The sequence below is a fragment of the Microchirus variegatus genome (assembly GCF_963457635.1).
Source record: "Microchirus variegatus genome assembly, chromosome: 5".
In the NCBI taxonomy this organism is placed as follows: domain Eukaryota; kingdom Metazoa; phylum Chordata; class Actinopteri; order Pleuronectiformes; family Soleidae; genus Microchirus; species Microchirus variegatus.
This window is the reverse complement of record NC_139806.1, coordinates 1073117-1090238: the sequence shown is the minus strand read 5'-3', so window position 1 is coordinate 1090238 and position 17122 is coordinate 1073117. Positions and strand designations below refer to the sequence as shown.

General features: G+C 41.6%; 1 protein-coding gene across 1 annotated transcript in view; it reads left to right on the top strand.

The window, feature by feature from the left end:
- The window catches only part of LOC310926689 (phospholipid-transporting ATPase IH-like), a 182482-nt gene that overhangs the window by 58626 nt on the left and 106734 nt on the right, over positions 1-17122 (top strand). The window contains exons 2-5 of the mRNA XM_083888875.1: positions 11991-12113; positions 12233-12322; positions 13289-13369; positions 13491-13598. Coding sequence (XP_083745001.1) covers positions 11991-12113; positions 12233-12322; positions 13289-13369; positions 13491-13598 — 402 coding nt within the window. The remainder of the gene's footprint in view (positions 1-11990; positions 12114-12232; positions 12323-13288; positions 13370-13490; positions 13599-17122) is intronic.

Below are 17122 nucleotides of genomic sequence, written 5' to 3'. Positions count from 1 at the left end.
CATATTCTATCCATGGAAGAAAACTGCTCCAGTCTTCAGGGTGGCGAGCGGCGACACAACGTAGCGCCACTTCCATGCTCTGATTGGCTCTTTCTGTTTGGCCGTTGGACTGTGGATGGTATCCGGACGAAAGACTGACGGACGCCCCCAGTGCTGCACAAAAGGCCTTCCAGACCTGGGAGGAGAATTGGGGCCCACGGTCTGAGACGATGTCCACAGGAAAACCATGGATCCGGAATACGTGTTGGACCAATGTCTCGGCTGTTTCCATGGCAGAGGGGAGGGCGGGGAGGGGGATAAAAATGAACCGACTTAGAAAAACGGTCTACGACGGTGAGGACAGTCGTGTTGTTATTGGAGGAAGGGAGTCCAGTGACGAAATCAACATCGATATGAGACCAGGGGCGATGGGGAATGGGGAGGGGATGCAGGAGTCCAGCAGGCGGGCTGTTCGACGACTTGCCTCTGGAACAGGTGGGGCATGCTGAGACAAAGGTGGCGACATCCAGGGACATGTCGGGCCACCAGAAGCGTTGTTTCAGGAATTGGAGCGTGCGTGCAAAACCAGGATGACAAACTAGTCTAGAGGAGTGACCCCATTGGAGAACTTCCGAGCGAGTAGCCTCTGGAACGAAGAGACGGTCAGGAGGTCCTCCTCCGGGGTCAGGTTCGGTCAGCTGGGCCTCGCGGACTCTTGCCTCCACAAGCCACGTAGCAGCGCCCAAAATGCAAGACGGGGGCAGGATGGTCACAGGCTCCAGCTCCGGAGGGTCTGGTGAGTAGAGTCGAGAGAGTGCATCAGGCTTAACGTTCCGGGTACCAGGGCGGAAGGTCAACGAAAACCTGAAGTGGCCTAGAAACAGAACCCAAACGAGCTTGGCGGGAGTTCAGGCGACGGGCGTTCTGGAGGTAGGCCAAGTTCTTGTGGTCGGTCCACACTATGAAAGGTTGGGTGGTCCCCTCCAGCCAGTGCCGCCATTCTTGTAGTGCCAAGACCACGGCCAGGAGCTCCTTATTTCCCACATCATAATTCTTCTCCGCAGGGGATAAACGGCGACTGAAGAAGGCGCAGGGATGGAGCTTCTGGTCGTTGTGGTTTCGCTGGGAGAGAACCGCCCCTACTCCGGTGTCGGAAGCGTCGACCTCGACCACGAACTGGAGCTCAGGATCCGGGTGGGAGAGGATAGGGGCCGAAGTAAACATCTCCTTGAGGCGGAGGAAAGCAGTCTCGGTATCATCGGACCACAGGAACGCCTGTTTGGGAGAGGTAAGTCTGGTAAGAGGTTCAGCAATACGACTGTAGTTCTTTATAAATCTTCTGTAGAAGTTGGCAAAACCCAAGAAGCGTTGTAGTTGCTTCCGGGTGGTGGGTGTCGGCCAGTCCTTGACTGCAGAGATCTTAGCAGGATCTGGTGCAAGGCTGCCTTGTTCAACAATAAATCCAAGAAATGGAACAGATTTTGTGTGAAACATGCATTTTTCGGCCTTCACAAACAGTTTGTTCTCTAAGAGTCTCTGCAAAACTAGCCGGACATGCTGGACGTGTTCCTCTTCAGTCTCAGAAAATATCAGGATGTCGTCCAGATATAAGAAGAGGAATTTGTCCAGCATGTCGCGCAAAATGTCATTTCCCAGGTGTTGGAAAGGGGGTAAAGAGAGGGCCCGATCTTTGGAAAACGCCTCAGCCAGATCGTGATAACTCTCTGGGACGCCGGAGAGGTCGGGGAGCACTGGTGGGACGTCGGCCGTTCTCTGTGGCGAGGGTTGAGCAGATCTGAGGTTGCGGGAATGGCAGGTAATGCTCCAGCTGGACAACCGACCCGAGGACCAGTCGAAGGAGGGGTTGTGAAGGGACAGCCACGGAAGACCCAGGACCACTGAAGCGGAGGAAGCCGGAATGAGGAATAATTGGATCTCCTCGACGTGGTTCCCAGACAGGACCAGGGTGAGGGGAATGGTGCGAAGAGTCACTTCAGCCAGCCGTATCTGGGACACGAACCGTAGGGTGACGTCGTCTATCCATTCGTCTCTCACGGAGTCTACAGTCAATGCGAATAGCTAGTTCGATTAACACTTCAAGATGGGGTGCTATATCACGAGTAGCTAATTCGTCCCGTAGTTCGTCTGTAAGCCCACGTAGAAAAATGGCCCTTAAAGCCGCGTCATTCCACCCACTCTCAGATGCCAATATGCGAAAACTGACGGCAAAATCAGCAGCAGATGAGTTACCTTGTTTCAATGAAAGTAATTGGTTAGAGATGTCACTATTATGAAAAGCTTGGTCGAAGACCCGGTTCAACTCCGTAGAAAACGTAGCATAGGAGATTGAGCGGTGGTGATCTCTAAGGAAGGCTGTGGCCCACTGAGTGGCTCTACCGGTTAGTAGGTTTACTACAAACGCGATCTTAGCATGATTAGTAGGGTAAGTGGTAGGTTGTAGGTCAAAGACAAATGAGCATTGAAACAAGAAACTTGCAAGTTCCCCCGAAAATCGTTCGGTGTAGGAACAAATGGTTCGCGGGAAGCTAGCGTAGGGGGTAGCTGGTGGAGAAGGAGGAGGCAGTGAAACAGGTAACCCGGAAGTTAGCAGCGGTTGAATGCTAACGGTTAGCTCACGAACGGCGGTAGCTACATCTCTTAGCAGGCCCTCGTGTCTGCGTATGGCCTCACCGTGAGAAGCTAACGCCTGGTGTATCAAGTCCCTGTCTGCCCTGTCCATCGTTGGTCAGTTCCAATTGTTATGTTTTCCCTTTAAAGGGAAAACCTAGAACTTAGAGAGTTGGACCCGAATGCAGAGCAGGACACAGGTGAGTATATATATAATAATAATATTTATTAAAAACGAAAAAATAAATATATATATATATATATAAACACAAATACACGCGCTAGGGAGGGTGTAGAATGTGACAGTATAAGGGAGAGTAAAGATAGCAGCAGACCAGATCCTCAGCGACTCCTTCGTGGCAAACACAGTTCGTTTTTCACGTTCCCAAGGAACGGACTCACTCGAGATGTACAGCGAGGAGGGTTTGATGATCCACGAAGGTTGACGAGAGGTGAAGCCGCGTCGTTGTGGTGGAAGAGACGAATGCGGTAGAGAAGAACAGGAGTAGGCGATTCCAGGAGTGGTAGGAAATCCGCGGGGACTCGGTGTTCTTCTCTCGGCAGGAGACGTGAATATGGAGATTGAGGTAAGTACTGGAAACGTCAGGAATTCTAGTAGCGAAGTAGAGAAGCATTTACCAGCTAAGCGAAAACGTGGAACTGACACCAGAGAGACGCGAAGTCCCGCCTTATATGCCCGGATGATCGCTGATCAGGCGCAGCTGGGCAGGAACTGCGCAGGTGGAAGTCATCTCTGGCGTCACTAGGAAACTGGGTCAACCACGCCCCCTGCAGGGTGAACACAGAGAGAGAAGAACAGGGAGCAGCAGGCAAAACAACAATAAAAACAAAAGCCATGAAATGTGGATCGTGACAGATACTGGGGCATGGTCACTGATGATGATGGGGTGGATTTGATGATCAGAGATGTTTGAAATGATTGAATTGCTGGAAAGGAAGAAATCGATGAGTGAATATGAATAATGAACTGGTGAAAAAGAAGAGAATTCTCTGACAGTTGGGTGTTGTAGGCGCCAACTGTCGCCAAGACCAAAAGCACCCATGAACTGGATTATTGTTTGTGTGGATTGCCAGATGCGTGTTTTGCTGGATGTGTTAGATCTGTCTATTGACGGGTTTATTACTGTATTAAAATCGCCGCCAATTATTATTGGGGAGTCAGAAAAATTGGATGAAAAGAATTTATAAAAAAAAAAACAGGTCATCGGTGTTTGGGCCATATTTATTACCAATTGTCAGTGGGCTATTGTTAATTGTTATGTTAATAATGATAAAACGTCCTTCTGGGTCTATGATGGTGGTTTTGTGTATAAATGATATTGATTAAAATACAAACTCCTCTTTGTTTTTTATTGAAATGTGATGAAAATGAGTGAGTGAACTGAGATGATTGTAGTTTGATGTTGTCTAAATCTGAGAGATGTGTTTCCTGTAGTAAACAAATATCTGCATGGAGTGAGGTGAGATGATGAAATACTTCATTTTTCTTAGCCCGAGTACCAATGCCACGGATGTTCCAAGAAACAAATTTTATTGCTGACATGTTGGGTGACTATTATCAAAAGGGGAGGAGATTCATTATGCTGAGTGAATGAACGTGTGTATGTGTGTGCGCGCGTGCGTGTGTGTGAGTGTATGAGAGAGAGAGAATAAATCTAGACAAGTGATTACAAAACAAGACACGACATATACAGTAAGTTTACATACATACGAACAACAAACAAAACATAAACGTCTAACAGTGGAGAACACAGGGAGCGCATATCAGAGCGCATGGAGTGCTAGACGTTGGTGCGTGACTATCTATGATTATCCTTATCAGTTATTGCAAACAACAGGGGGAAGGGGGCAGGCCGGGGTCTGTATAGCGGGGGAAGAGAGCGAAAGTGCATGTGTATGAGAGAGGAAAAGAGCGATAGTTTATTTACATGAGAGAGGGGGGCTAGTATAACCACGGGGTGATGTCCTTGTTGCGATATAACTGTCCGTTTATGTAAAGTTTGTCCACCGAGATGACTGCTTTCTTTCCTTCTGACATCATTTGTTTGCGGATGGGGAAGAGTTTTTTGCGCCTGTCCATGATTTCTTTCGGGTATTTATCGTTTAGTCCATAGTCCGTTTTTCTGAGCTGTTTTCCTTGATGTTTGACCAGTTCTTTCTGTTTAAAATGTTCAAATTTGGCGACAATCAGGTGGGGCCTGTTGTTGGTTGTGTTTTTCTGTCCTAAACGGTGAACGCGGTGAAATGTGATGTTTTTGACTGTGTCTGTGGGGAGTTTGAGCTGGAGTTTCATGAAGTCCTTTAATGATTTTTCTGGGTCTTCTGTGATGTGTTCAGGGATACCGGAAAAAAACTAAATTGTCTCTCATACTGCGTGCTTGTAAATCCAGTGCTGTTTCCTTCATTGTTTTATTTTCGGTGGTGACGGTGGTGAGCTGGTTTGTGACAGAGGTTAGCTGATCGGTGATGGTATTGACGGTTTTATGGAGAGTTTTGTTTTCCTTGGTCAGTTTTTCGATTTGTTCGTGGCTGAATTCTTAGCTCTGACGGAGTGACTGGAATTCTTTGTGTAAAACTTCAATGAGGGCGATTCTGGTGTCAAGTCCGGAGAGTTTCTGGTTTATAGAGATTAAAATGTCGCTTACCTCTGGATGATGGGGTGAGGATGGAGATGAGTGTGTGCTGGGTAAAGAACCTGAACGGGGTCTTTTGTAAGCTGGATTTTCCGGGGGTGGTTGAAGTGGCCGCGTTCATTGTGCAGTATGTGGTGAAATAGTAGTCGATGTAGTCCTCTAAAGCAGGGGTGTCAAACTCAAATACAGAGTGGGCCAAAATTTAAAACTGAACAAAGCCGCGGGCCAAGGTTGAACAAAACCTTGGCCCGCGGCTTTGTTCAGTTCAAAACTTGTTTGGGTCCCTATTAAAAGGTTAATTTAATAGGGACCCAAACAAGTTTTGCATTGAATATTGAACAAGCAAGGCTTATATAACTTTATAGTGACATGCAAAATCGAGGTTCAAATAATAATAATAATAATAAAAAAATATGAATGGCATATCAAATAAAATGTAAATAAAAATTGAATGCACCTTAAATACAGGATAAGCGGTATAGATAATGGATGGATAAAAATTGAATGCCTCTTTTCTATTTGCAGCCTTCTGAGGCAAATATCAAAATAAACTTTTTCCACAGGCTAATAATAAATTTGAAAATAAAATAATAATGAATGAATCAAACATTCAAGCCTTGAAGTAGCAAGAGAAAGTGCATGAATAAAACGTTAATCATTGCTCAGTTTGCTACACTGATTGGTTTAACACTGAATGTGGAACAAGCAACGCTTATATAACTTAATAGTGAAAAATCAACTTTCAAAAAACAAACGAAAAAACATCAATGGCATATTAAATAAAATAAAAATAAAAATTGAATGCCTCTTTTCTATTTGCAGCCTTCTGAGGTAAATATCAACATTAACTTTTTCCACAAGCTAATAAATTTGAAAATAAAATAACAATGAATACAAAACAACAGCAGAGCATTATGGGATTTGTAGTATTAGCGGTGAAAGCGGGCCAGCTCTAATGTTAATTTGATATTGCCTCAAGGGCCAAATGAAATTACACAGCGGGCCAAATTTGGCTCGCGTGCCAGAGTTTGACACCCATGCTCTAAGGTCCAGGTCGATAAATGAATGAGGTAGTCCGTTAGTGGAGATGTAGCCGAGGTTTATGAAGTGCAAAAAAAAAAAACAGAAAAGGAGAATAATAATACATTTAAAGTCCGGAGAGAAAAGTTAGTTATAGCAACCGGTCGCCGCCATATTGAGTCGCGCACTGTCCGTCACGTGAGTCAGCCTGCCATCACGTGAGTCTCAGCCTCCTCATAATGAGATATTACCTTTAATTTCGGATAATACTTTTTTTCTTTGGCTTTTTAATGTTAAATGAAGGATATTGTCAGTGTGGTCACAACAGGGCAATGATCCAAAGGCAAGAGACGGAGTCAGAGACTTTACATAAATAGTCTTTATTACTCTCATAAATGACCAAACAAAAAAGAATGCACAAGAAAAAAGGCACTAAACTAAACTATGACAAAAAAGGGAAAACTTGATCTTCTAGAATCGAAATCTAGGCATGGAAACAGGATATACGAACAAACATTTGAGAATAACAACATTTCTCAACATGCATGACGTTTTACACACATACAGTTTTTCAGTGTCAGTTAATTAAAATATTTTAAATACCTCCTTAATGACCGTAGCACAGACTCTGACTGATCTAGGGCCCTATGAAATCCGTATTATGCTGATCACATTTAAAAGTAAAATAATTAACATAAATAAAAAAGTGGTAGTGCCCCCTCATCTGGTGCAGACAGATTTCTGCGCACCGCCACTGCGCTGTACTGTTCTCCCTCTCCTGCGCTTCTCCATATCCGACTGGATCGTCTCTCTACACGCAATTTTACCCCTACAACGCTGCAATTAAGGGAATAAGAGATGCATCAGATGAGCCGATCTCTTTAGTTAACTGCTCAAAGAGAGAGAATGTTCTCTGGTGTGAAGTGAATGTCGCAGGGAGTTCATCACTTTTGCGCAAAGAGACTTTCCAGCATTTAGTTGCTGTTCCACAGTATACTCGCTGTGTTTTGGCCACCGAATTATCGGTGCATTCCTAAATATAACATCTTTATTGACAATAACAATATAACTGTAATAATGGCGTATTTGATAGATTTGAGTGTGAATTGAGTTTCAATCGGCACCTGGACAAGGGGACGCTCGCCGGTTACATCCGGGCGCATCTCGCTTGTTCCACGGTTTAGAAAAATCCGTGGTGTATCAAAAAAAGTGTATACAAAGTAAATAAACAAGCAATATGCACCGTGGGAAACCCTGGCCGTGTGAGTGTTTGTGAGGAGATACATGGGTGGTGCCACGAATGAGCGTTCCCCGGAACATTTCCCCAGTGCAAACATTAAAAAAGTGCACCGAAGTATATCGATAAAATCGTTATATTGCCCAGGCCTATTTCTCACTCCAAGTTTAATGGGTGCTGAGTCTCAAATCAGGGATGTGTGGGTTGAGCAACGCCCATGCACCAGGTGCAGACACTCAGAGAAATCAGACAGGACTAGGGTAAACACAGCGATAGTGCAAACGAAACAAAAAGGAAACCCTCACCAAAATAAAACAGGAAATGACAAAAATGTGACTCCCAAAATAAAAACACTACAAATTTGCCGATGTGTGTCAGATATATTGGTGTGTTCAAAACAATGAAATTGTCTGTCACACAAGTTTCACAAATATTTTTGTGGATTGCATGTATTTTTTAATTCCATATTAATTTATAATATAAAGTGTATTTCACAAATTCACCCGTCTTCTCTCGCCATTTAGAGGGATGCACAGATTTGATTGGCTTTGCGTGATGTCACGTTGGATGGCTGAAGTCGAATGCAATTGGTCAGTGGATTTCCGGATTTGCTCAACCAGTACCGTGAAGTCTAGAGAAGCTGCGCCGGTCAAAATAGAAGCACCACGTCAACACACAACTGCTTGTTAGTGACCTCTGGCATAGATTGATTGTCTTTTATTGTTATTATTTTATCAATCAAATTTTTGCCACTATTGCTGCTCCTCAACAGAGGATTAAAATACTCAATTTGGAACAGTGAGTTAATGGCACTCTCTCATTCCAAACTGTAAGTGAAAAATATTATTCGGCCTTCTCTAAAGTTATCAGCTCCCATTCCTAAGCACAAGCCTAAACAATTCAGGACAGCGCCTGCTGGAACTGTTGTTGTCACATTGACCTCAGTACAGCACTGTTGTCTACAGAATTCGTCTCTTCATGTTTTCGCTGAGCCTGACCGGAATGGTGCAGAGGACTGACGCTACTGCGCAGTCCTCCCCAAGGTCAGCTCCATGTATCAGCAGAAGAAGCACCTTTAAGTATCCTAACTCTGGAACTCACAGGCAGACTGACAGAGGATGCCCAACTGTTAACATATTTGTTTATGTTCGGCGTTGTCTCAGTTCTCCTCAGATCTGAGCTGCTTCCAATAAAGCTTTTCAACTTAACTCATCTCTGACTCCAGGAAACTCCATCTTTGGTCGACTCACTTAATAATCAAATCTCCGCAACACAAACCCACATCAACAACACCACTCGATCAGCCTATTACCATCTCCGCAGCATCAACCGTCTCCGCCCATCTCTTACTCCCGACTCCACTGCTATTCTGGTCCACTCCCTGGTCACATCCCGCCTTGACTATTGTAACTCCCTTCTTATTGGTCTTCCCACAAGTCCATCTATAAACTCCAATTGGTTCAGAACTCTGCCGCCCGCATCATCACCAGGATCCCATCTATCAATCACATCACACCTGTTCTGCAACAGCTTCACTGGCTTCCGGTTAAATTCCGCATCGATTTCAAAATTCTGCTTCTCACCTTCAAGGCCATCCATAACCTCTCTCCCCCATACCTCTCTGACCTCCTTCACATCAACACCCCTTCTCAGACACGAAGATCTGGCTCATCTATCAGCCTCATTCCGCCTCCTGCCCGTCTGACCACCATGGGGGTCAGAGCCTTCAGCCGCTCTGCCCCCTGCCTCTGGAACTCCCTCCGCCCCGGCATCAAGAACATTGTCTCATTCCCCATCTTCAAATCCCATTTGAAAACCCACATTTTTAAACAGGCCTACTCCCTCTAACTCTCTAACTCTCTCCCCGTTGCTGTTACTTTTTGTTATTATTTTGTTGTTGTACGGCAACCTTGAGTGTCTTGAAAGGCGCCTTCAAATATAATGCATTATTATTATTATTATTATTATTATTATTATTAATAAAAATAATGATAATAATAATAATAATAATAACACCTTTGTGTGTGTGCTTTTGTGATGTGTGTGTGTTTAATGTTGCGCTGACTTGCCGTGGCCTGCTCCATCCTGGTTACTCGCTGAATACAACTACAACCTGCCATAACATGACACTCAGGACACTTTAGACCAGGGGTTCTCAAAGTTTTGATACCTGAGGGCCAATTTAGGAACCCAACATTGGACTGAGGGCAGCCAAAGGAAAAAACCAGAAAAAAACCCAGAAAGAAATTCCATTTGTAGTCATTTTAATGACCAGATTACAGTTCTACAGTTTAGCGTTAAGTAATATAGTATTTTGGCCATTGTTCTTACCTTCTAATTACAGGTTTATACCAAGTAACACATTTCTGTTACCATATATTTACTGGGTAAATAGCTAGTAATTGGGGGCTGTAGCTACCTGCTTATTACCAGCTTATAACCCAATAATACACTAAAATTCACCATATAGAAACCAGGTAAATACCCAGTATTTTTGTTTACACTTATTGTTCTGTATCCAGTAATGTCCAATAAACATTTAACAAGCTTAGTAGCTCCTGGATTAAAACTATCAACTGTAATTCACTGCGAGTCGCCAGAAATGTTTCTGCGGGCCGCCATTGGCCCCCGGGCCGTACTTTGAGAACCAATGCTTTAGACTGACTGAAGCTATTATGTCTCTCCTATTTCTCTACTCTGTTTAACACTGTTGGTACTTATCGTTGACACATTCTTTCAAAAAGCAGAACTATTAGATTAAAAGTTGTTATGTTAATGGAAACAGATATAGTCAGAAATTACTTGCTAACATGCATCGATGTTCTTCCATCTGATTTAACACATAAGGGTGATAACTGTATTATTATTTTAAAAAAATGAAATAAAGAGAGATCGAAGGAAGTCAGAATGTAATTGAGTTAATTTGAGTTTGATTACTACAATGAATCAGTTAGGAGTTAATTTGTGTCTGCAATTGTGAGTGTCATGGAGGATAAAGTGGTAGATAGTGGATGGATGGATGGAATTGTGAGTGTCTGCCCTCCAGGTTCAGTTCTGCCTGTAATATGTAAATATTTCACATATCTCACAAATCTCAGGTTGAACTAGTTGACTGTCAACAGATAAGCAACTAATTGGCAACTAATCTATGATTTGATGTTTACTTGCCAATAAACATATTGTTAACAGTTGATCAACTAAGAACTGATTGTACTTGTGATCCTATCTTTTCATGATCTGTTACCTTTTAAGTGACTAATCAGAAATACATAGTCAAGTAATAAGATGCTGACAGTCTTCAGCAGACCTGGGCATGATACGGCCCACGGGTGGCATGCAGTCCTTTCACCCTCCTGACTGGCCCATGTGAGTTTAATTAGAAATAATAATAAGAATTCCCTCTTGCACATTCGTGCTCGAACCCTAATTAGAAAAAACAGGATTCTGGAGCACACACACTCCTAACATTTCCAGACTTTCCCACATTGATCAATGTGTGGCGACATCAACACTGACTTATCACATTGTTCCGTCCATCCATCTCCCTGCCCGGCAGCTCTCTCTCTCTCCTATACACACACACATAAACACACAGATCTCCACACACACTGCGTGCAGCCTATATCCAAGAAAAACGCTCAGAACAATGTCTGTGGTATTTTATCACCCTCCCTGTTTATTATCTTATAATCTAACCAGCGAAGCACCTTCACTCTTGCATGTAAACTTACCCAGTGTGACTACAGCTCAAATACTCACTACACTACACCACAGTATGAGTTAGTTATAGCCATTTTACACTATAGTCCCAGCTCACCTCAACGCGACACAGCAGTTACTTTCAGTGTAACTGAATCATTAGAATCAGTTAATTAAAAGTATTTGTACAGTATTCAGTACTTCCTCCATGGCCGGAGCACAGACCCCATCTGACACAGCAGACGCAGACCAGATTCCTCTGTTAAATGAGATTTGAGACATTTCCCAGGTAATTGTTGGAGATTAAGCCACGGTTTAGGATTGTTAAGTAGTTTTAACTGATCTACAGTTCAGCATTGTTCGGCTTGATTCTTGTGTCAGATGTCTCTTCCTATTACGGCACTCTGACCAATTAGTAGGCGGCAGTCTGGCAACGTCGGGCATAGTAACTACTCAGCTTGGAACCTCGCCAGAACAGGTACTAAAAAAAATCCTGGTACCAGGTAGTGGAAACGCAATTTAACTGTGTCGTGGTGAGGTGAGGCAAGGCTGTTAGAGCCGATAGAAACACGCCATTAGTTATAATTAAATTAAATCTACATTTTCCTTGATTTTGTTTATTGTGTGTACAAGCATGTGAGTGTGTGCGCTTTTGTGTACTCTACATTCCAGTTTTAGTCACATGCAAAACTGCATATCCATGTTAACAAAAGCTTTCATTCATTGAGCATAAAATTACTCTCTCATTCACCACTGCATGGTGTCCCCTGCAGTGTGTCGGTGAGGAAAACTGGGTGGACAGCAGGACCATTTACATTGGACACAAGGAGCCTCCTCCCGGTACTGAAGCCTTCATACAACAAAGATTTCCAGACAACAGAATAGTTTCTTCCAAGGTCAGCGAACATACCTTCAACTCATGAAAATGTGAAAAAGAGTCAAAAGAAAAAAAGGGTAACAAAAGTCAAAATTGTTCGAAAAGTTTGATACTGATGATACTCTTTCTCATTTCCAGTACACATTTTGGAACTTCATCCCTAAGAATATGTTCGAACAGTTCAGGAGAGTTGCCAACTTCTACTTTCTCATCATATTTCTGGTTCAGGTAAATGCTTTTTAAAATAAAACTTTATTTTGAAAATGTGCCATTTGTAGGACATGCCTCTAATTTGTAATAAAATCAAGGGCTGCAACAGCTAATCAATTACGAATTGCTAAATGTGAAGCTAATTATTTTGATAATCAATTTGAGTGTTTTCTGATTTGTCAGCTTCCCAGATGTTAATATGTTCTTGATCCCTTTGACAAATAAATTGTTAAAACTGAATAGATTAGGTTTGTGGACAAATGTAATAATTTGAGAACATTGTTATTTTGAGGTTTTGGTAAACACTGATCAACTTTTTCTGACATTTTTGTTGGACCTCACTAATCAATGAATCAACAATATAATCAACAGATTAATTGATGAAAATAATTATTAGACCAACTGTTTTTGCTGTGTTGTAATGATGAGATAAAATCAGTTTAATATTTTTGTATTATTCATTACCTTCCTGCAGAGGCCTGTAAAGGTCAGATCCGAAGAACAGGCTTTCAGCCAGCAGGGCATCAGGGCGTACTGAAAATAATAAGAAATTAGACGTCCTTCTTTTAGGCAGGATGACCTAAAGACACCCTATTTTTTACTCCCATTTCCCCCGGTAATCAATGAAACGATGTTGTGACGACGCACGCAAAAACTGCGGCCAGCAGCCACCATTATGTATACATTATACAATAAACACAATGTGGGCAGGCTAAGTGAAGTTTGTCCATATATATACACAGTAAATTAAGAAATGGGAAAGTAAAGTAATAAGTAGTGAAGTTACTTTTCAAATCCAGTAACGAGTAAAGTAATCTCATTACAATTTACAGAAGTAACTAGTAACTTATTACTTTTTTTGAGTAACTACCCCAACACTGGATGTTACTTACTGTGTCTATACTACTCCCTTTATCTTCTGCTCTCATTAATTTTCTTATTCATTGTGTGTATGTGTGCATGTGTGTGCGTGTATCACTTAAGTTGATCATCGACACGCCCACCAGTCCAATCACCAGTGGACTGCCGCTAATCTTTGTCATCACAGTCACTGCCATTAAACAGGTGAGACCTAAAGGGTTTTCTTGACCATAATTATCGCCCCCACCTCCACCCCCCAAAGACAAACACACACACACACACACCACACACACCTCTCTCTGTTTCTCTCTGTGTTGTGTGTCAGGGTTATGAGGACTGGTTGAGACACAAAGCAGACAATGCCGTCAATCAGTGTCCTGTGCAGGTGGTGGAGCATGGGAAAGTGATACGCAAACAAAGTCACAAGCTCAGAGTAAGTGTGTGTGTTCTTGTATTTGATAGCTTTTTTGGACATTTTCTGCCATAAACACTGACCAGTCAATACCAGCAGTCCTCATGGAGACCAAAACCTGGTCCTAATGGGGCGACATTAGCTCAGAGAGAGCTGGTAGAGAGAGTCATTTTCAACAAGGTTGTGGGTTTAATTCCCAGCTCTGACTAAAAACCACAATATAACTACGGACCACCCCATTTTCCCATCTCAATTAGGCATTAATTGGTTATGGTTTAGGTTAGGAATAAGACTTTGGTGAGGCTGTCCAAATGAACTCAATATGAGTCCTGAAACCTGCCCCATCATGTGGGTGTGTGTGCCACAGGTATTACTCATGTTGTGGGAACCTAAATCTGTTTATACACTCAAAAAGCAAGTCCTGATAATGCAAATTATTACATTTTAACCCCTTTTTGACGACAGCAGAGAAAATATAATATCAATTTATGTCAGTGCCTTGATTTAGTCCTGATGGAGTGTGAAGAACAAGAACAGCATGTAATGACTGCAACAGTCTGCTTCACATTTGACGGTGATAGTGCTTACAGCGCTGTGGCATCTGCAGGTAAATCCACTTTCACCCCTGGTGCGCGGTTGTAAACACTCCATCGATTAAAGTGGTACTACCGGCGTCTATGGTAGACTAAAAAGCAAAGCCGCTCTAATGGTAGAAATGCGGCAATGCTTTCCCGGCGTCAATGGGTTAATATGGGCTGAAATATGTGCCACCAGAAACTGAAATTGAATCATTTATATTTGAATTTGAATTGCTAAACTTGAATAATTGCATTAAAAAACTGAATTTGAATCATTTATATTTGAATTTGTATTGTTTAATTTGAATTATTGCATTAAGAAAAAATTAATCTGAATAGTATAATTTGAAATTGAATTTTTCAAATTCAACACTCCATATATCTTCAGATTCAGTTCTTAAAAATCAGATTCAGTTCTCAAAATTCAGATTCAAATTACTGCGAAAGACATCCGGGTAATTCAAGGATGATGGAAGAACAATCGATCTTCTGGCTTGGCGTTGATAACAGCTGCCACGAACTGGCTGTAGCTGTATCCCTTTTTTTTTATTATTTGAGAAAATTTGTTTTAACAGATATTTATTAATTATAAAAATAATAAATAAATGAAATAAAAATGTAATAATTAGAATAACCTCAAAGAGCACACCTCAAGTGTTACACTGAAAAGGTTACAAGCATGAAAATATACAAGATTAAAATAATGATAATTAAATAAATGATCAATAAAATAAATAGTGAAGTTAAACAAATAATAATAAATAAATAAATAAAATTAATAAATAAATAAAAATAAAAAATATTAAAAAATAATAAAACGTGAATATTCAAGCCAGTGCATGTAGGCTATTTGCCTTCTTTCATTGTCACTACACAGGTTCTTTGAGGTCCCTGGGTCTTCAAGCACAGCAGGATTTATTCCTGTTTAATTTTCAATCATGTGGGAGGACTTTGTTTCTCAAAAAAGGATAGTAAAGGGGCCCATGTATCATAGAATTTCTGTGTCGACCCTCGGATGCAATATGTTATCTTTTCCAACTTAAGAAATAGAATCAGGTCTTTCATCCAGGAGGAAGCTTTGGGCGGATGTGCTGATTTCCATTCCAACAGGATCCTTCTCTGGGCCAGGAGAGTTGAAAAAGCAAACACATTTTTAATTTTATTTGTCATTGATATACCCTGCCCTGGAACTCAAAATATAGCCATTTCAGCACTGGGTTGGATTTCTCTGTTAAAAGTGTCAGATAAAGTTTGAAATATCTTAGACCAAAAGTTATACAGTTTATTACAGGACAAGAACTGGGCCAGGTCAGCTATATGACACCGTTTCACTAACATTAGAATATATCCTAGAGAGTCTGACTCTGCTATAATGGATTCTATGGAGAACCTTGAACTGAATCAAACCAAGGCACATGAGGTTTACCAATTTACTCTATATAATGCACTATCCCAGGTTGCATCTGAGATACTTATTCCAAGTTCTTCCAAGTTCTTCCAAGTTCTTCTACCCAATCTGCTCTAATCCTATCAATTGATACTTTATTGAGTGATGTGATATTATCATACATTTTTGAGATGAGACCTCTCTGGTCGTGGGTGTTTGCAGAATGATATCTGTTCCTCTTTTTGGAGGTAAATTAGGAAAGCATGGGCTGATGGTACGGACAAACTGGCAAATCTGGAAATAGCGGAATAGGTTAGAGCGCTGCAAGTTAAATTTGGTGGAAAGAGCATCAAATGTAGCAAAAGTTCCATTTATGTATAGATCACTGAATTTACTCAGTCCTGCCCTCTGCCACTGGACAAATACAGGATCTAATTTACAGTGGTATGCAAAGGTTTGGGCACCCCTGTAAATTTTCATGATTTTCCTTTATAAATCATTGGTTGTTTGGATGAGAAATGTCAGTTAAATATATCATATAGGAGACAAACACAATGATATTTGAGAAGTGAAATAAAGTTTATATGATTTACACAAAGTGTGCAAGAATTATTTAAACAAAATTGAACTGGAGATGTTTTGTAAAGAAAAATGGTCCAAAATACCTTCAGCCAGAATCCAGACTCTAATTGGAAGCTATAGGAAGAGTTTACAGGCTGTTATGAGAATCGGTTTCGCGCGTCCGCAGATTTTAGCCGTTAATGTGATAACTGGAAAGGCGTTTGAGATTAAATGTTCTTATTTTTTTTATGGGTCACATACCCCCTGTAGATGATCCCTATTGATTTTGAGCTATCACCATTATTATTAATTAGTTAATTAATTAATTAATTAATTAATTAATTAATTAATTATATAAAAAACATATTTTCGCCTGTATCTTCCAAAGTATTGCAGGTATTGGCTTAAAATGTTGCATGGGCATCACATACCACCTGAGAATTATCCCTATCTTTGTAGCTTTATTATTAATTAGCAAATTAATTAATTTATTATGCTAAAAACACATTTTCGGCTTTATCTTCCAGACTGATGGAGATATTGCCTTCAAATGTTGTACAATGATTCATGTAACAACTATCTACAAGTACAATCATTATTACTTTGGCTATGATTGGTAATAGTTACATAATAAGTTAACTGGTTAACTTATTAGTGAACACAGAAAAAATTGTTAAAGGGGAAATAAGTAGTTTATAGTGCCATCTAGAGGAGAGGCTGAAATTTACAACAAAGACCTGCTGCTCTCCTCACCCCCTCCCTTCCCTGAGTGCTACGGTATCCTCCGCTGGTCAAATGTCGTCCTAGTTGTCTTTCTCCGTGTCAGCAGATGAGGTTCGTGAGGCGAGGGAGAGGGCGAGCTACTGCGGCCGTAGCAGACGAAGCGGAGAGAGAGGAGGCGGGACTTCCGCTACAAGTAAAGAGACGCTTGTTTTGTTCTCTCGCGTTTGTCCTTACAGGCTCCGGTAGAAACATGGCGTCTCGCTGCTAACGGTGGCTATGCAACCGCGGTCCGCGGT